An 18,051-nucleotide genomic window follows, 5' to 3' on the forward strand; every position below is an offset into this window, starting at 1 on the left:
ATTTTTTGGTCTGTCTTTTGGCACTGCGACAGGCTGGTATGGTTTGGTACTTCGGACGAGAAAGGCAAGCCGAGCGATTGACATCACCGATAACAAACATGCGTAGCAGCAAGTCGATGATATACGTGACGTCGAAAGACAGTGAAAATGGCGATTCCTTCGGCGAATCATGACGTTCTGGTTGTGTTATTTGGCGTTTGTGTTTTACCTATTGAAAAGCTTTAACCTATTGAAATTACGTAGTGAAATGTTTGAAAATCATCACAGGATTGAATATGCAAAGGCAGCAAGAATGCTTCTGAAAGGCAGTCACAATTTGGATGTAACCCCAGCCACGGCACCTATCAGCCCGGAGCCAGATTCAGATGTTAGGAGGCCAGAGTTTCAGAGTTTGGTCCCGTCCCGGCCCAGGGATTTTGTTAGTTGAAATATACCCATACCGAGAGTCCCCAAATGACTGGTGCGTTTCCACTGGCCATATAAATGATGAATGGAATAAGCCCTGCTAATGGTCTCTTTTTGCAAAGAGAGGGAACAAAAGACACCGTTCATATACAGTAGTTAGTGTATCCATGATATATCCAAAAATTTCTAAACACTTACAATACATGTAATTCAGGAAATGTGTTGAAACTGAATTTTCATGGGCACGTAAAATAAAACAAATCAACAGGTTTTTCATAGATCAAAATATTTTATTTTAAAACCATAAATTAGTAGAAAATACATTACAAAATAGAGACAAAAAATAAAAAGGGAATCATTTTACAAGTAATGCAGATTTACAACGGCTATACACATTCCAATCACAAAATGGCCACCATAGTACAAGAAAGCAAGGCCTCACACAACAAATAGAGATACATTTGTTCAGCAGTTGATTTAACCTTCTGGTAGTGGTGGTCATCAGTCTTGCTCACAGACAGAGGAAGATAACAGTCGTCTCTGGAAGAGGCTGCAGTTCTGGACACAGGTTGAACAAGGTCAGATGTTCTCTCTCTCATCAAGCCACCAGCAACTTCAGCAGCCTGGCGACTACATGTGCATTGAGACTGTTTCCTAAAAGCCGATACTGCTGTTTAGTGGATGTTTTCTCAGGGAAACCTGAAAATGCAGTGGGAAAATGTACTTTAATTTTTTTTGAAAATATACACAATGTAAAGCCAAGACAAAAAAAAGGTAATAAAATAATAAAAAAGGGAATTCCTCAGTGTATAGGTAAACAATATGGCATAAAAGAAACAGTGAGGGGAAGGAAGCAACAAAGTAGGGTGGTATAAGAACAACCAAGCACTGCAAATGAGTGATTTACAAGAGCCTTCCTAATATTTATTACTTCCTTAAATTAGTAGCATTTTCTTAGACAAAAAAATCTTGTAAAACGTTGACTAAGCAATTGAATAAGAGGTCAATGCCCACAGATTACATTTCCTCACTGGAAAATAAATCGGTAAATATTAAAAGGACCCAAGACCCCTGGCAGTTTCTCTCACACCTAGTCAAAACAAAATCTCTTCCTTTCCCATATGCTTGAGGCTTGATTAACACACTGAAGTATCACAAGTGTTTCCCCTTTCTTTCAATATCAGGTTATCTGAGGGGCTAATTGGCTTGCTGCCCACTTTGACAAGTTGGCACAGAAGATCTACAACAATAAGCATTTGGCAATTTGAATCAGACCTGAAAAGATCATAGGATTACTCTTCTAAATTAATAATATGTATTATTACACTTTCCCTTGCATTATTTAATAGTGTTTCTATTTAATCCCAATACAGACCATTGACATGTTAAAGGAGCTTCAAAGTTTGGTATCTGGATTCACCTTTCCAAAGTCGCACATCTGCGGTTAATATATAATTTTCCCCTGAAATTGAATTGGTAAATTTAAATGTTTTTTTTTTCTTCTTTTAACATTACCCTTTAGACCCAGAAAGTATATTTCAGTTAGGTACCATTCTATCACCAAGTTAATTATGTTAGTATGTTTAGTTATTTAGGAAGTTCTGTAAAAAGTCTTGAACTGCGGCGGCATGTGATTTAGAGATAGTGGGGCAGACAAACAGCCATCACATCAGTGGAGCAGATAGGAGAACACCTCCCTAGTTCCGTATTATAAATAAAATATTGTAAAAACTAACACTAAACGGCTTGTTATTTTATGTTAGCAAAAAATATAGAAATCTATTTATGGTTAAATGCCTCCCTGGAAGTTTCTTAAATGTATTTTGATAAAAAGGTATGTATAGTGTATGCAATTCCACTTAACAGAAAGCAGACATTTTGTTTGGAGGAACAAAACAAATAAATCTGATTTCATCCTGACGTTTTTATTTTCTCGGTTCAGTGCAATAACTGTGAAAAAGCATCCAAACGGAGAAAGAGTGGGCCGACAAATCAGTGGTCAAAATCCTGAAATCAAAAAGTCAATCATATGGAATGCGTGTATTACTTACAGAAATCTGCAGGAAATCCAAGCAGGTTGGCAATTTCACGGGGAGTGAAGTATCGCAACTTTAACATCGACAGCTGCTTCAGCTTCTCTTCATCTGACAACATATCCAGAGATCTGAAGGCAGTTTCTATCTGAAAGATACAAAGACATTTTACATTTATTTTTAGTCACCTAAATTAAGTAACTGAAGAAATTAAACTATGGCTGGTTGATTGTATAAGGCCTACAATGTGTGCTCAAATAACTATTGATGATACAGCCAAGGTTTTCATTATGGAGGAAAAAAAAGTGGAGACTAGCCTTTTTATTTTTCTGAAAATAACAATCCAGTTAAGTTTATTGGCCCACAGCCTTTAAATATATCCAGTATGCTTCTATTCTAGAGGAAAAGCTTTGTTTGAAATGGTAGATAGCACAATCACTCGACTGTGATCGACTGCACATTAAACTACTAACCTGATTAATTACAAATACTCACAATAAAGTATAAGTGCTTAGAAGACAACAAAAGACTTACCTGACTTTTGCTGTGGAATAAATGTAAACTGGGCCAAATTAACCTTTGTTAAAGTGAGAAAAATTACATTTTGAAAATAGCATCCTTTCCGTTTTTTTTTTTTTTTAAGATTTGTATCCAGCAAAGACGGATGCTGCGTTCCTTCTTTTCCAAGTCTGTATTATTTTGTCTATGAGATAAAACTTATAATTAACATCTCTCCGTCTTATTCAGAGTGCTGTAGAACTGACAATTATGCTGCTAAACTTAAAAAGCTACCAGCTTTAAAAGTTGCCCGGTTTAAGGTTTCTGATCACACATCACTGCAGTTCAAAACAACAATAATGTGTATGTACTGCATTTCAAATCAAGAAAAAGAAAAAGCTAATAATTACACTTGCATCATTTATATATCAAAGACCAGTACTAATATACATTCCTTTATTAACCTTCACAGCATTCCAGTATTGACTGTTTGCATTCATTGGGGTGGATAGAAATTGTGTTAACAAAACAAGCAATACCTCAGTGTCCAGACAGGTTTGTAAAACAGAACCAGTTCCTTCTACATAGTGTCCATACCTGAAAATAAAATACATATAGTCATATAAATCACCACTGAACAGGAGCAGAACAAAAGCTAAAAAGAAAAAACTATACTCTAATCTATGCTCAAATGATCAGCATTTTATCTTCCCTTCTTTCCCGAACTTTTTAAACTGAACAACAAATATGGCAAAAAAACAAAAAAAAAAAGTGTTAATGGATAAATGTGCAATAGTGTACAATACTGTCGATATATGCAATATATGTTTTTCATTCTGACCTTGCAAATGCCTCAAACACCTTTACTGTCACATCTGACCAGCAAAAATGGTCAGTAAGGCATCTGTTGGTATTCTTAGTCAGACCCTGTTTCACTCAGATCAGCAGAAGCAATGGACAGTTCTGCTGTGTGGCTGAACCCAATGGGTTTGGCATTTCTTATCCATTTGTCCTGATCTGTGGGCTCTGCTGTCATTCCTCTCCTCCAGGTTGAGTGGAATGAATGAAGGCTGTTGCCAACAAGGCTGTTTATTTTGCTGGCGAATCGAGATTATCTCTGACCAGTTCAAAATCAGAAAACACGCAGTCAGGTTGCCCTTTCTAAAGGCACTCTCCACCCTTTCCACTCCTGTACTAAAACAGAGACCTCTTATAGACCTGCATGGTAATCCATTTTTCATTCAAAATGAGTTATAAATTACTTAATTTTTTCCAATTATATGCTTAATTAGAACAATATGGCCTGTTTTCTAGGCTTCCATTCAATTATCATTTGAAGGCAGCTATAAATTGTGGTTTTCCAGGACCAAGGTTTTCATACCTCTGTCGTGATATTAAGTGAAGTAGGGAAAAAATACTAGACATAATAAATAATAAAGAAAGTTAAATTAGGCTGGATCCTGAAATAAATCAATAAAATAAACCAGGTAAAAGCCATACAAAGTAAAGGAAAATGTACAGAAGTGTTGCACAGTAAGTGGGGACTTCATTTACAACAGCTCAAAGACTGCCTTACCCCTTAGTGAAACAAACAGATCTCCTGCACGTGGGCCTCACAATGTCCATGAGAATGGCATAGCGAAGTAAGGTCTTTGGAGGGAGGAGGTACTGGCTAAAGTCTTGGGACTCCTCAAGGAAACTCTGAAGCATTTCCACAGAACCATCGTTGTCCTGGCGGTGCTTTCGCTCCAGGTCTCTGGCAGTTTCCAGTTTAAAAACAACCGTGTTCCCTCCCTGTCCCACGTGGACAGGCTGCGATCCAAGCTTGCCATTTCTGCAGCCATCAAAATCCCTGTCAACACTGTCCAGAACTTCAGTGGCTTTTGCAGAATGGGAACTTGGGAATGTCTCCATAATCTGTTGGAGAAGAAAATTAATCCAATCTTTTAGCTTTCAATTTCTACACTATTAAGAGCAAGTATGTAGGTCAAATTGACAGACTCTCTCTACTCAGATTTCTTCTTCCCCTCTAAGACAGGGAAAGTTGCTAGTCCATTCTACATAGATCATTCATTTTAGATTTTTAAAACTATTTTGTATACTTCCTATATCAGAAAGGTATTTGATTTAATTGTGTTTACAAATAATGAACCTGATGTAAGTATAAAAGGATTATTAAACAAAGTATCAATACATTGACGTAAATTAGGTATATATTTTAAAATACTTAATGTAAATTGATTTCAAAACTAAAAAAAGGTTTAGTTTAGTCTGTTTCAATGACTGACACTGGAATGAGAATCTATACAATAAATTGACAACTTAAATAGGTGTGTTTTGTCCAGATATTTGAATGCTGTTCTGTGGTTCATGACAACCACTTAAATCTGTTAAACTGAATGGTTTACCTCTGTAGTCGTTTCAAAACAAAACAGCTCCGGTGAAGCCTTAGCAATCAGAAAGTAACGCAGTCTTGAGTTAGGAATCCCAAGCTATGAAAAAAGAATAAGATGTGTCAACAACAGGCATAAATCAAAACATGACAGATATCAATATCCTCCCACCACACAAAATCTATATACACTTTGCAACATCAGTAACATACCATGAGTCTAAGAATGTCTGTTTGAACCACAGACACCACAACCAACAACGCTGGTCCTGGAGAACTACAAGGTCGTTGTCTTTCCACTCCAGTCCAGCCATCAATTACACACACTAAATCATGGCTGGACTTAATTTCTTCCGTACTTACACATGTCGGAGAGATAAGAAACTCCTGAAACTTGTACCCACACTCCTTTAACGTCCGTATCAAAGCATCCCTTCAGTGAAGAAGGAAAAACATACTGTAATATCACATCTAATTTTAGTTAAGATGTAATATAGAGTGTGTGTGTCTCTGTGTACATCTTAATTGTCATCCTATATCAATCCAATGATGGGTGAAGGCCCGCCAAAGATGTTTGTTTTTTGATCTAGAGCTTCTCTTTTCCATTGATATTTTATTATCTTCCTATCCTTAATGAGGCCTTCATTGTCCAGCTTTGATCTGTTCTTCTTGCAATGCGTGTGGCTAATCACCATTTTAACGTGTACTCTTTGAATGAAATATACAAAGGCCTATATATACACTTCTGCTCTTTGAGCTATCACTCCTTTTTCTCATGCCAGGCAAAGACTGAATCTGCAGGGATTAGGGTGAATGGTTGAATGACTTAATAAGCTGGTCAGAAATCTGCAATTAAAACAATGTAGCCTTCACCAGGGGAAGCTGAAATGCAGGATTTAAGGGGGAAACCGTTAATTTGCACAGACCTACAATTACAGAGAGCTTGAGTAATCTACTCTTTGTCTTTTGTTACCTGGCAGAGGAGGTTTCAAAGCCTTTGACATTTTCCAGTAGAATGAACTTGGGGAGCTGATTGAGTCTGTGGAAGAGAGGACAAATGATTAAATTAACCTTGTTCCTTTTTTTTCAAGTCTAGCTGATAACTCTAGGACCTTGAGCAACAAAATATATGAACCTTCAAATTTCTGAATAACATTTTCATAGGATAAACATAAGGATAAGCAACATAAATTCCACATTATCTCACTTTAAAGTTGTTAAACTGCTACAAATAAAATAATTAAAACTTGGCAAACCTTGGGAGAATGTCTAGGAAGTAGAGAAAGCTCTTCGTTCTTGGGTCAGACACATCCCCTTGCAATCCAATCCTATGGATGAAAGACCACAAAACCTCCTATTAAAGATTAGCCTTTCATACAGTCACAAAAATTGCATTTTATTTGGAAGTGTTACAATGTTATATTACAAATGGAATAAAAAAAAGACAGCATGCACCGTGTCCTCCAAAAGTACCTTCCTTTCAACAACAGATCAAAGGTTTCAAACAGCGGAAGCAACAGTGCAAGTTCTCCGACTCCCAGCAACAAACATGAGTCGAGCAGTGGAGGCCATAACTGAGGTTTGAACCCACCAAACCAGAGCTGCACCCCGACGATTTTGCACTACCTCTGGGATGACCATCAGCATAGGACAGTTCAGATCAGAAACAGGCACTGTCTGGACTACTGGGCCCAACCTGTAGTCAATGGTTAGCCTTCATATGTTAAGCAAAAGCTACGTTAAAGAGGGGTGTTACTGTTAGAACCCAGTTTATAATACCTGGTGAAGGGCTGGCATGGAGGACTCATCAAAACCATGTCAAACTTCAACTTGTTAAAATCGTTCAGAGTTATACCCTGAAATAGAAATAAACCAAGACAGCATTAGGCAGATCTTTCATTGCCCAAATAGCATGTGATTGAATGTATACATTAGTTTGGATTTGTATATTTTTAAAGAGACCCCACACAACACATTATACCTGACAATGATCTGGTCTGACTTATGTCTACTTTGTGAGTGTAAAAGTTCCATGCAGTGCAGTAGAGTATGTGCCAAATAAGTGAGTGTCTCTACCTTGAAGACTAGATGATTTAAAAATTACTTTTGATAGATATTACATCTGAATAGCCACCATAAATGTTATCTATTAAATTCTCTTTCAGCTATATACCCACAGCAAACTTAAATTGTTCTTATCTCTGCCTGAAAAGTGAGTTGGATTGAAGGGACAGATTCCAGAATCATAACTGGCTTTCACTGCAGCTTGAGCATCGTTACCCTCTGCTGACAAAGCATCCAACCTTTACCCATCAGTAAAACCTGTCCCCGAGTTATTCTTAAACTCAATTAAAAGTGATGTGACAAAAGACACCGAGACACTTTCCCAAGACCATGTGTTTTACTTATAGCGAAAACAACACAGACATATAGTGTAATAGCCCATCACTGGCTTAACCATTAATGGGACCTGCATTTTTCTTCATTGAAAAGCAACTTATTGACTATTGGATGAATTTAACACAGGAGTGTGAAAATAAAAGGCCAGCAACTAACAACTGTGATATTAAACTAGTTTGATTAGTGCTCAATTCCAACTATATTGGGGGCTATGTAAAGCAAGGTGAATAATAATTGATCCAGGGATTCCTAAAAATAAATTATTTTTTTTATTTTGTATTTAACTAAGTGCAACCTGTTTTTCTTAAAGGTTGGAATTAGCATAGAGAATCACAGACACTGGGAGGTGTCTGCATATTAATCTGCTAAAGCTGTACACTAATGAACATTGCAAAGCGGGTCACGGTCTAACAAACTACAATAAAGGGGAAAGGAAACTGAGCAAGAAAGAACACACAACGGATTAATAATCAGGCAATGGAAGACTTCATGCATTAAAAAAAAAAACACTACATTAGTATGTCTAGTCATCTAATTTGAGCATGAAGTTACAATGGCTTCTCAGTGTCTCTCGTGGTAAAGTGTCACTATCGTTTTATGGTGGATGCGTTTGTCAGCCACACAACAGGACAGCTGAGATCCCAAGCCTGGTGAAGATAAGTTTCTAATTTCGACAATTAACTCGCTGAGTGCACCACAATGGCTTTAATCTCCATAGTGTTCAAGGAAGGAAAAGATAAATATATTTGTTTTGGTTGATTGACCAATGAAAGTCTCATGACATGGCGCCACACTGGAACCACATACAACTGAACCATGGTGGATTAACAATTGGATAATAGCATACTTCCTGATGGTCAAAGGTATTAACTTGGGGAACTTCTACAGCATCAGTAGAGACTCACATAATCTATAATATACATACACGTCATGTACTGACTAAGCACACCCATTTTGTGTTTTCAGGCACTAATAGCCACTGTCTTATGACTCCAGTTAACTTCTAAAGTGTTGTAAATAGCCAAATCAGTATTCTAGAGAAAGGGGAAATGTGAAAGTTAATGTTCTACCTTAAGGGACTTTGGAGCAAGACACAGAACACTTTTTAGAGTTATATTCTTTTATATTTTATTTTTTTCCACAATGCTCAGGCTCACTTCCATAATAATCATATGACATTTAGTTGGTGCTGAGACAACAATTTTTTTTCAAGCCACTGTTTCCACATTAAAAAGATCAGCCTCCAGGTTATCTAAATGCCATGTTATGGATCTATTCTCCACAGGAAAAGTTCTAAACTGATATGTTTCTTGTTTAAAAAAAAAATATATATCATGATCTCCATCATTATGTTCTACTAAAAAGCTTTTATGGACAGCACTCCGGGTTATAATATTTATTGAAGAAGATTCAGTGAATTACTTACACGTTTCAATTCTCACACACAGAGCTTCAAGACAGAAAGGATCAAGAGAAGATTGTTTCTTGTCTTGTATGGAATTACTTGTTGTAACCTTTGGCCTTCCCTTAAAGCTCTTAGGACCATAAATATGCTCGCTAAAGTATCTTGCGTCTTCACATATTCCATATTGTTGTCTAATTCAAATGTTCTAGGTCAGTTTTGGATGATTTATAAATGAGCAAATATTGAGTGTTTTGAAACTTCCATTGGGTTTATTGAGTAATTACAGTTAGATGATATGATTTTCTTCACGGATATAGTACAATTTAACAGATAGAAGGAAACTTTTATCACAGGTTCTCTTTATCTATTCCGACCCCCTACATTAGTTTAAGCAGCATCTAAAGCCTAGCACACCAACCTGGGTAATATCTGACTTTTTAGCCAATTCTGGTTAGAGCAACACTGAAATACAAACCAAAAACCTGTTCAATCTACTTATGAAGCGAGTCAAAAAACTAAACACTACATAAGGTGCAATGGAAACCCAAACAGATCTAGATGAGACACAGATGAGATGGATGAGATTGCATTAATTGTTTTTTTGAAACTGTGCACCCAGGAAGACAACCATTTGCATGTGGTATTGGAAGCACCAGGAAGTGTAATTTAAGGGTAGTACTCTTGAATGGTGGCCCCTGCTGCAGAGAAGAGGCTAGCACATGCAGACGTCAAGTTTCCATCTCACCATTTGCACCACTTTCTTTGCATGAGTACTGGCCCAGTGGAAAAAGACTTAGGGTCTTAGACTTTAATTCATCATTGTCAGTATCTACAACATGTCTCAATAAATACCTAAGACATGAGCAATGCAATGCACTAAACAGACTTAGGCTAGGATTAAATAAAAACTTTAATCTATCTATACTTACAAATTAACAAAGTGGAACTGATAGTAAATTCTTTGTCTTGTCAGAGGTTTTTTGGTTCTTGCCCATCAACACTGGGATTGTAATTTATATTTAGTTGATGTGTTAAAGTTCTTATGGAAGGTTTTATTGGAGCCTTAACATTTTTGTTAGTTTTAACCTACATAAATACAGTCGTAACCAGAAGCTTATTTAGAACTGGTTAAGGGAAGAATGGCATTTAAATAAGAAGCAATTTATGCTTTCTATTGAGCATATACTCTATACTCTTGAGCATGTAGTAAAAACAGATATTTGTCATTAGTTTCATGTAAAAAAAATAATATATATATTTATAACCCTGTGAGGTAATGGTATTTATGGGCTAGACTGTGGACGTTTCTGCACTGGGACGATTTTGTTATTCAGGGGCAATCATTCCTTGTTATGACCATGTAGCCTGCTGAAGTCTTACCTCAATTGTCTTGGGCCAGAGGGCGGTTCCAGAAAAATTGTGCTTGTAAACCTCATTGGCAGTCGTATTGACATCCACAGCAGCCACTACTTCTGCTGGAATGGAACTCCCTTTAAAGTGAAACACATACAAGAATGAGAATCTGAGCTTTACACTCCTGTTTTCAAAAATCAACAAACTTACAGGTTAAAGGGTGAACATCTGCTTTCAGATATGTAGCTGAAAACTGTGCATCTGAAATAATGGATTCACACAGCAACACAGCACTAATCACGTTCAGGGTAGTTTTTATGAGCAATCACAGGAGGATGACGATATGGTGGCAATACATAATTACAAACTTCCACAGGAAAACTGACTTCCATAATCATAGTCAGGTTGCAGGTCAGTGTATTTTTATATCAGTGATGTCATCTGATTGTTTCTTTATAGACAACACATTAAAATGGGGTTGTAGTTGACTGTAAGTGATTCAAAGCCACTGGCTCCAATGATTCTGTTAAGTTACACTGAAGATCATACATAAACTAAGAAGTTAAGCAACATGCCCACTGCGACTACAACTGTTCAAGCGGCATTCCCAAAGGACTTTGCAGAGTGGTGTAAAGTCTATCTCTATGGCTGCCTCTATTTCAGATATAAATAAGGATGCCCACTCGTATGAAACTGCACCTCCTTGGTTTCTGAAACTCAGTGTGGCCAAACGTTTCAGGATATGAAGATATTTTGATGGCATGTTACTGAAACAGCTGTACCAATACACTAGGATTTAACTCTATACAACTAGTTAGTATCTTCAGTCACTATTGTAACTGATCATCAACACATATATAATCAACAAGACGCCTACTTTCTGGTTTAAACCCTTTAAAGTAACAGAAACTGAGAATCTGTCATACTACCTGCAAGTGCAGTCATTGCCCTGATAGCTCCACAAAGGATCAATTAACTTTTATTATAAACCATTTGAATAAAGGATTTAATGGACCATGAATAATATACACAAACTCCCTTATAAAAGGCACTATCTTTAGTGTTACCTTAAAATAAAATGCAACTGCTGTTAGTGCCCTACCAGGAACCACAAATCAACTCGACACATCCTGACAGAAAGTAATGGTTTTTGATCAAATCTACACAACAAGGACGGGATGATAAAACATTAACTTTATTTTTTCTTCTTTTAAAGACACAACTGGGCTTCATAATCAGGCTGATCAGCTGTTTCACTAACTTGCAGTTAACCTAGTTAATGGTTCACAGATATTGTTATGGTAAGTAACTCAAAGTTAACTAATTAAAAATTCAAACAATGTTTAAAACTGCAGAGGTAGAGCGTGTTAACACTGACACCTGGTGAGGTTTTTTTTTTTTTTTTTATCATCTTTTTTTGGACACTGCAGTACAGTAGTCAGCAGAACTGAGGTGAATCTGTCTGAATCAATGGGGAGTTGACTGCAATATACAAATCATTTGAACGTTGATCTGCACTTTTATATTCGCCTAAATGTGTCATTTGTCAACCTTTATAGTAATTTATAGGTAAATACACTAATTTGGTGGTCAATAACATGGTAAACCTAAACATTATACCAGATGTTATTTCAATATTTCTTTGTGTCACTTTAGTACTACTGCAGTTACAGCCTGTTAACCTTCCACCTATAATAATTTAAAAAAAAAACTATTAAACTTCACAACCACATTGCTGAAGCTGACTCACTGGGATCCTTAACAGGACAATTAATTATGTTTCTAAAATGGCTGGTGTTTGGGGAAAGTTATGAGTAAAAATAAAAACATGACCGTTATATATAGAATGAAGTAATTTGATTTGGTTACGAGACCTTATTACTAGGGGTAATACTAGGGATTTTTTTTACACAGTTACACAGTTCTGCGTTTCGGTGATTATACATTTTCAAGATAATAAAATGACATTATTATTATTAATTGTTGTAATATTTTTAAGCTAAAGCACCACTGAAAATAATGATTGCCTTGCTGCCACAAGGAAGACAAATCCCATGTTCTTGTAGTTTTTTGTCCGTCTGTTCACTTGGAAAATGCTGAAATGGTTAATCCTGAAATCCCAAGACAGCACTTTTTGGGGCTTTAGACACCCACCATGGATTTATAGTGAGGGTAAGAGTTTTATGTGGAAAAAAGTTGTTAATAAGATTGAAGAGGAGGGGGGAAACCAGATACTAAGAAACTGCTAGTCCTATTCCATAAGTCATCTATCTACACAAATATAGAAATGATAAAGAGTTTTCGATTACAAATGTAAGATATCAAAACTGCTCTTCCAGAGTACTTCAGGAGTTCCCCCATTTCTGTCCAAATGACACGCCCCATTAAGATGGACTTAAAAAACACTGGCTTGCCCTGCTCATTTCCCTGTATAATGACAGAGCTGCCGTGAAGAAATCCCTCTAAATTGAGAAGACGCGGCTGATTGGTTAACTGACCCTGAGGTTCCAGGCACAGTGCATTTCTGCGGTCTGAGTCACAGGGCCACATGCTCAGCAGATGTTGAGCTCCATTAACTGTGCCCTGCCCACACAGCAATGCAGGGAAATGAACCACCCTGAAAATGAGACATTTATCACTTACAGCACTGCGCACACAGACACGCAACAACACTATCGTTCTGTCTCAGTCTGGCAAGATTTAGAATATCAAAGTCATCTTCTGCCTGCTGCTAGCTATTACTGAACTGATACTGATGAGCAGTGATATTCTCGCCTGTATGTAATACAATCTTGGGAAGATAGTAAATTAAACCAATTGAGTCAGCAACGAAGGTGATTAAGCTATTAACAGCACGGGGGGGCGGGGGGGAGTAAAAACAGGAGACCCAGCAGCTTTCCAGAACTAGGGAAGAATCATTTGAAAATAACTAATTATTTGAATAATGAATATTGAAAAATAAAAAGCATTTGTTGTATGGTACATACAGACTGAGACATTCACAAATGCTATAGGTTGCAAACATAACAAAATAGGCTTTTATCCCTGTTTTGTTTATTTATGCATTTACCCCAGGCATAGTAAAATACTGCCATTTACAATCCCCCAAAATGCATTATTTATTTAATTAACCACATTCATAGAAGTGGGATATAAAGTGATCACTGAAAATGAATCAAGGGTCTGCAATTGGGTTTCTGAAGATTTTGTGAACAGTCATTAGCAAGATTACCTAGCAACCACACAGAGTAAAACATGGCAATAGAAGATATGTTTTAAGTAGTCTATGCAGACCGCTTCTTTCTTATATTAGTCAACTGCACCAATCCTCCTCTTTCCTGAACACAGTAAAGCCTCTTTGAAATGCAGAAGGCTATGAATAAGTGGGTATAAAAAGGAAGGAAGTGAATTCTAGTCTCTCGAGTCTAACCACTTGCGTGCCTTTACCAACTAGAGTTGATTAACCTTTGTCTGCATTATTTCCACTACATTTTTTTTTTAATTTTAAATACTATGTGGTCTGTGCCCTATAAGAGGTTTACATAAAATGCATACTATAATGCTATGTATCACAGTGGCTACACAGTAAGAGGCAGTTACTTTTAATTGATGAAATGCAATGGCTAAAGGTGTATAAAAAAGGGGGTTGGGAGTTACAGGAACTGCTGGTATTTATGTTTTCAGACAGGTATCAGTAATTCTATACAGTTCATATGCTTAGATAATATTAAGCAAAACCCACTCATGATATTTCCTTTTGGATAAATGAATTTAAATGTAACTTGTACTTAAAAGGCTCTTATAAGGGATGAAATTACATTTTTAAGATTTAAAATATAATCTGTTTCAAATAAATTATTAAATGTGTTTACCGAAAACCCTAAACTCATGTTTTGCTGCAGCTGTATTCTGCATATCATGATGAACACAACTTCTACACTTCTAGCACAAAAGTACATGTACTGAATTTAGCCTAATGAAGGAAGGTATAACAAAAATATGCAGCTCTTAAAATCTTTTAAAAACTCTTTGGTAAAAACAAAGGGCTCAGTTTCCAAAATATGCCATAGTTTCAGCAGAAAAGCCTCACAGTGCAAACCAATTAGTTCTGCATGATTGACGATATAATACAAAGTCTTGACTTCATGCCCAGAAGTTACTGTTTCTTGCTAATAGAGACAATTAATATATGTTTCAAGTTATCATTTAGGAACTAAAAATACAGGAATTAAAACTATTAACTAAGGATGGTTATTTTAAAAATGTATGAATCCCTGTTTTACAAATATGTAAAGCGGTTGGCCATGATTCAATAGTAAAAATGGAAAGAAGAAATTTGAATAAGCCCATACGTGTTTGATTCAGAAGGCAATGAGTGTCAAAGCCTAGATCTGAGTGTATACTTTCAAACTCCATGCAGAATTCATCTCAAGTAGACATTTTTCTTTCTGTACTCCTTTCATATTAAAAATCAGTAAATCGAGGTCACTGTTAACCAAAGAGTGATGTCATTTCCCAGGTCTCCAGCCTCACACACAAGTATGATACTGCTACCATAATAGGGTTGGATCTCTAAATTAGCAGTTAGTGCTTTTGTCACTTTTGTCTTCTTGTGTGTCCAGATGCAACTCAGCCATCTTTCTGCCGAATTCTTTCACAACGGCCAGATTTCTCTGAATGAGGTCAGTTCATTAGCCTTATGAGAAGGTGCTACTGTCTTCATACTAAAAGGTGCACACGAGACTGCCCAAAAGTTTGCCGTTCTACAAATGTACCAAATATGAAAGCCTGTTAAACCCAGAAGTAAAATGATTATGATGTACTGTATTCTTGGTTTTTGTTTGCTATTTGTTCAATTAATGTTTCAATTAAGCAATTGAGAGCTCAGTTGTAAGGAAAAACAGTAGGGCAGGGGGTGCTGCAGGACCAGGAGGGGAACCACTGGGTTAAACCCTACCATGACTGATATAAATAATGGTTGTGCTGAAGTATCTACACCTGTGGTTCCCAACCCGTGTCCTGAATGCCCCCTGCGCTGCTGGTTTTTGTTCCAACCAAACTGAACACTTAATTGAACTAATAATTTCCTAAATCGGAGCCTTTTCATTATTTTAAACAATAGGGGGGGGGGGGTAAGTTAAGTACAGAATTGTATAAATAACTTATTAAAGAGACAATTCTTTCCTTACACAATTTAAGTCAAGTCAAAACTAAACAGATGGTTACTTCGATTAAGGTTCAATTAAGTAATTGAATAACATAACCAGCATGGTAGGGGGTCCTCCAGGGCCAGGATTGGGAACCCCTGATCTAAACTATTGAGATATTTACAACAGATGACTTTCCAGGCTCTCGTTTTTCCATCACTTCATTAAATCAGAAATGACTATTCTCACTTGATGGGGATGGCTCAGATTCAAACAGACATCTGCACACTGTTGTAGGACTCACCCTGCAGCTCAGGCTAATTCTGTTATGTGGAAAAGTTGGACAAACCCATGCTACCTGCCTGATCTAACTCATCTGCTTCAGTTTCAGTACACGCCTTGCAAAATCTACAGCAGGCCTTAAGCCATACCTAAGCATTACTGCAAAAGACACCAAATAAAGTCTGACACTCTCAACTTCAGAGGCTAATCCCCCACAATGATTAGAGCTGGGACTAGTTTACGGAAACGAAATCTTGTTTCACTGCACGACCCTATTTGGCTACAATTTCCATCAGATCTGGTGATAAAGTCATATATAATTTCCAATTCACTTTAAAAGTTTAAAAGATCTCCATATTATTATGTACATTGCTGCTAGTCCTTCGAGACTGCAGCGCAGGGTATATAATTTGCTACACTGCGAGCAAGTACTGTAACAATTTCAAGTGGATTGCGTGCAAACAACAAACTAACCAAAAAGTAGCAATAATCTATACATTGTCCATTAGCGTATTCTCGCATGACTTAAAAATGTGTGTTTTGCGCTTGTACAAATAAAACTACCGGCCTACAATTAGTTTATATTAATTACAAACTGCTCACTCGGCGCACATGAAGCCCATATAAAAATGGTAACACCCTACTTGCTACAGAAAATCGCCTCAGTTAAACAATACAAAACAGACCAAGCGTCACTAAACAGCCTACCTTTTAACGCGTAGTGCATCCCCCCAATCCCGCTGTACAGCTCCAGCACCCTGAGCGCCTCCATCGCGCTCCCAGGTAAACACGCACACGTGTGTCCCAGCGCTGTCCTTCCGGGTGTGCGCGCCAGCACCGCCGCCCCGTTCCGCCCTCATACTGCGCACGCATCACGACACGAATAGTACATTCCAACTTATTTTAAAATCTAAAAATGTCACTATAAGGTGTGTGTGTGTGTGTGTGTGAGAGAGAGAGAGAGAGAGAGAGAGAGAGAGAGAGAGAGAGAGAGAGAGAGAGAGATTGTGCACCACCATTCCAGTCTTGTTAAATTCCGTTTTTTCTTCTTCTTTGCAATATGTAAACTTTTCAGCTATTCTGTGCACACTTCAAACTCATCATTATAATCTTTCTCGGAATTGCAGATGATTCTAAGTGGCTTTATTTGTGTTTTTATTGATTGATTGATTTTTGAAGGTGCACCAATTCCTATCCTAGCAGGTCCTGTTTCTTGCAGTTGTCTCAATCAAATTTAAAAACGTATCCAAGCCAGCAAGGAACAAGTAGTAGATCACCTGACTCACTGTCCCTCAACAATTGTGTGGCAATAACAGTCTCTGTCACTCTGATATATTAAAGCAACTGCACTTTATCTGATAGGCATCTCAGTAAAACAGTCCTTAAACAAACATAGAGCAACACACACATACAAACAAACAAATAAAAAAACAGTAACACAGGGGAGGGTGTTCCATGATTAATGAAGTAAAGTTGCTTTTAATAAAACATGACTATATCATGTAAGGCACCATTAGTGTCACTGGACTGCAACAGACAAGCCATTGCTGAGAGGTTCCCTGACTCTCACAAGATGAATGTCTACATGTATGAATTGAAACAGACTTAGTATAATGGGTCCATGTGCTTGTCTGTCATCATTCATCATTTACTGAATAAGCATGTCCTGTTACACTTTAACTTACACAGATCTTATAGGCCTGGTTACATTTTAAATATATTATTATTATTATTATTTCTAAGCAGACGCCCTCATCCAGACTTACAATTGTTCCAATACAATAAATAATGCAATGCAATATTCAATTGAATGAAACATCATTCATATGCTAGCAAAATGTAATACTATGTATGTATTTGGTTTATTTCTGCATGAAACGACATCGTGAGTGTAATGGAAAGGATGTGCATCATGCAGACTCTTGTAAAACCATCATGATCTGCATCAGGAAAACCTCAGCCGCGCGGTGCGCACATGTTGCTAAGAAACTCAGATTGTTGCGCCCCAAACTGTAAACCCTGTCCGGTCCGCAGTGCGCCTGCGCAGCGCCGTGGACGTGTCGGAGCGCGCATGCGCAGAGCTGGGTCGCCAATAAACACAAATACCGAAATAGCAACGCTGTGGCAAACTTTACC

At 37.3% G+C, this 18,051-nt stretch overlaps 1 protein-coding gene across 2 annotated transcripts; it reads right to left on the bottom strand.

Moving 5' to 3' along the window:
- Positions 1–680: 680 nt before the first annotated feature.
- Positions 681–16,741, bottom strand: trdmt1 (tRNA aspartic acid methyltransferase 1). Of its 2 annotated transcripts, XM_066723335.1 has the most exons (11): positions 16,624–16,741; positions 10,514–10,623; positions 7,108–7,184; positions 6,585–6,656; positions 6,302–6,367; positions 5,692–5,761; positions 5,345–5,428; positions 4,513–4,853; positions 3,476–3,533; positions 2,457–2,586; positions 681–1,104 (listed from the first exon to the last, which is right to left on the bottom strand). In XM_066723335.1, exons 1-11 carry the CDS (start codon positions 16,685–16,687, stop codon positions 1,004–1,006), a joined length of 1,173 nt encoding a protein of 390 aa, XP_066579432.1. In that variant the 5' UTR covers positions 16,688–16,741; the 3' UTR covers positions 681–1,003. The 2 variants fall into 2 exon arrangements, with proteins under 2 accessions (XP_066579432.1, XP_066579433.1); XM_066723336.1 differs by lacking the exons at positions 7,108–7,184; positions 16,624–16,741 and having other exon boundaries at positions 10,514–10,595.
- Between the last annotated feature and the right edge of the window lie 1,310 nt (positions 16,742–18,051).

Source organism: Amia ocellicauda, chromosome 2 (assembly GCF_036373705.1).
Source record: "Amia ocellicauda isolate fAmiCal2 chromosome 2, fAmiCal2.hap1, whole genome shotgun sequence".
NCBI classification, from domain to species: domain Eukaryota; kingdom Metazoa; phylum Chordata; class Actinopteri; order Amiiformes; family Amiidae; genus Amia; species Amia ocellicauda.

Excerpts from the sequence above, each read along its gene's own strand:
- trdmt1 (XM_066723335.1), bottom strand. The coding sequence starts at position 16,687 with ATGGAGGCGCTCAGGGTGCTGGAGCTGTACAGCGGGATTGGGGGGATG. Across the intron at positions 6,657-7,107 it reads CCATGCCAGCCCTTCACCAG|GATTGGATTGCAAGGGGATG; the intron begins GTATTATAAACT and ends TTTCATCCATAG. Across the intron at positions 1,105-2,456 it reads TGGATTTCCTGCAGATTTCT|GTTTCCCTGAGAAAACATCC; the intron begins GTAAGTAATACA and ends CTGCATTTTCAG.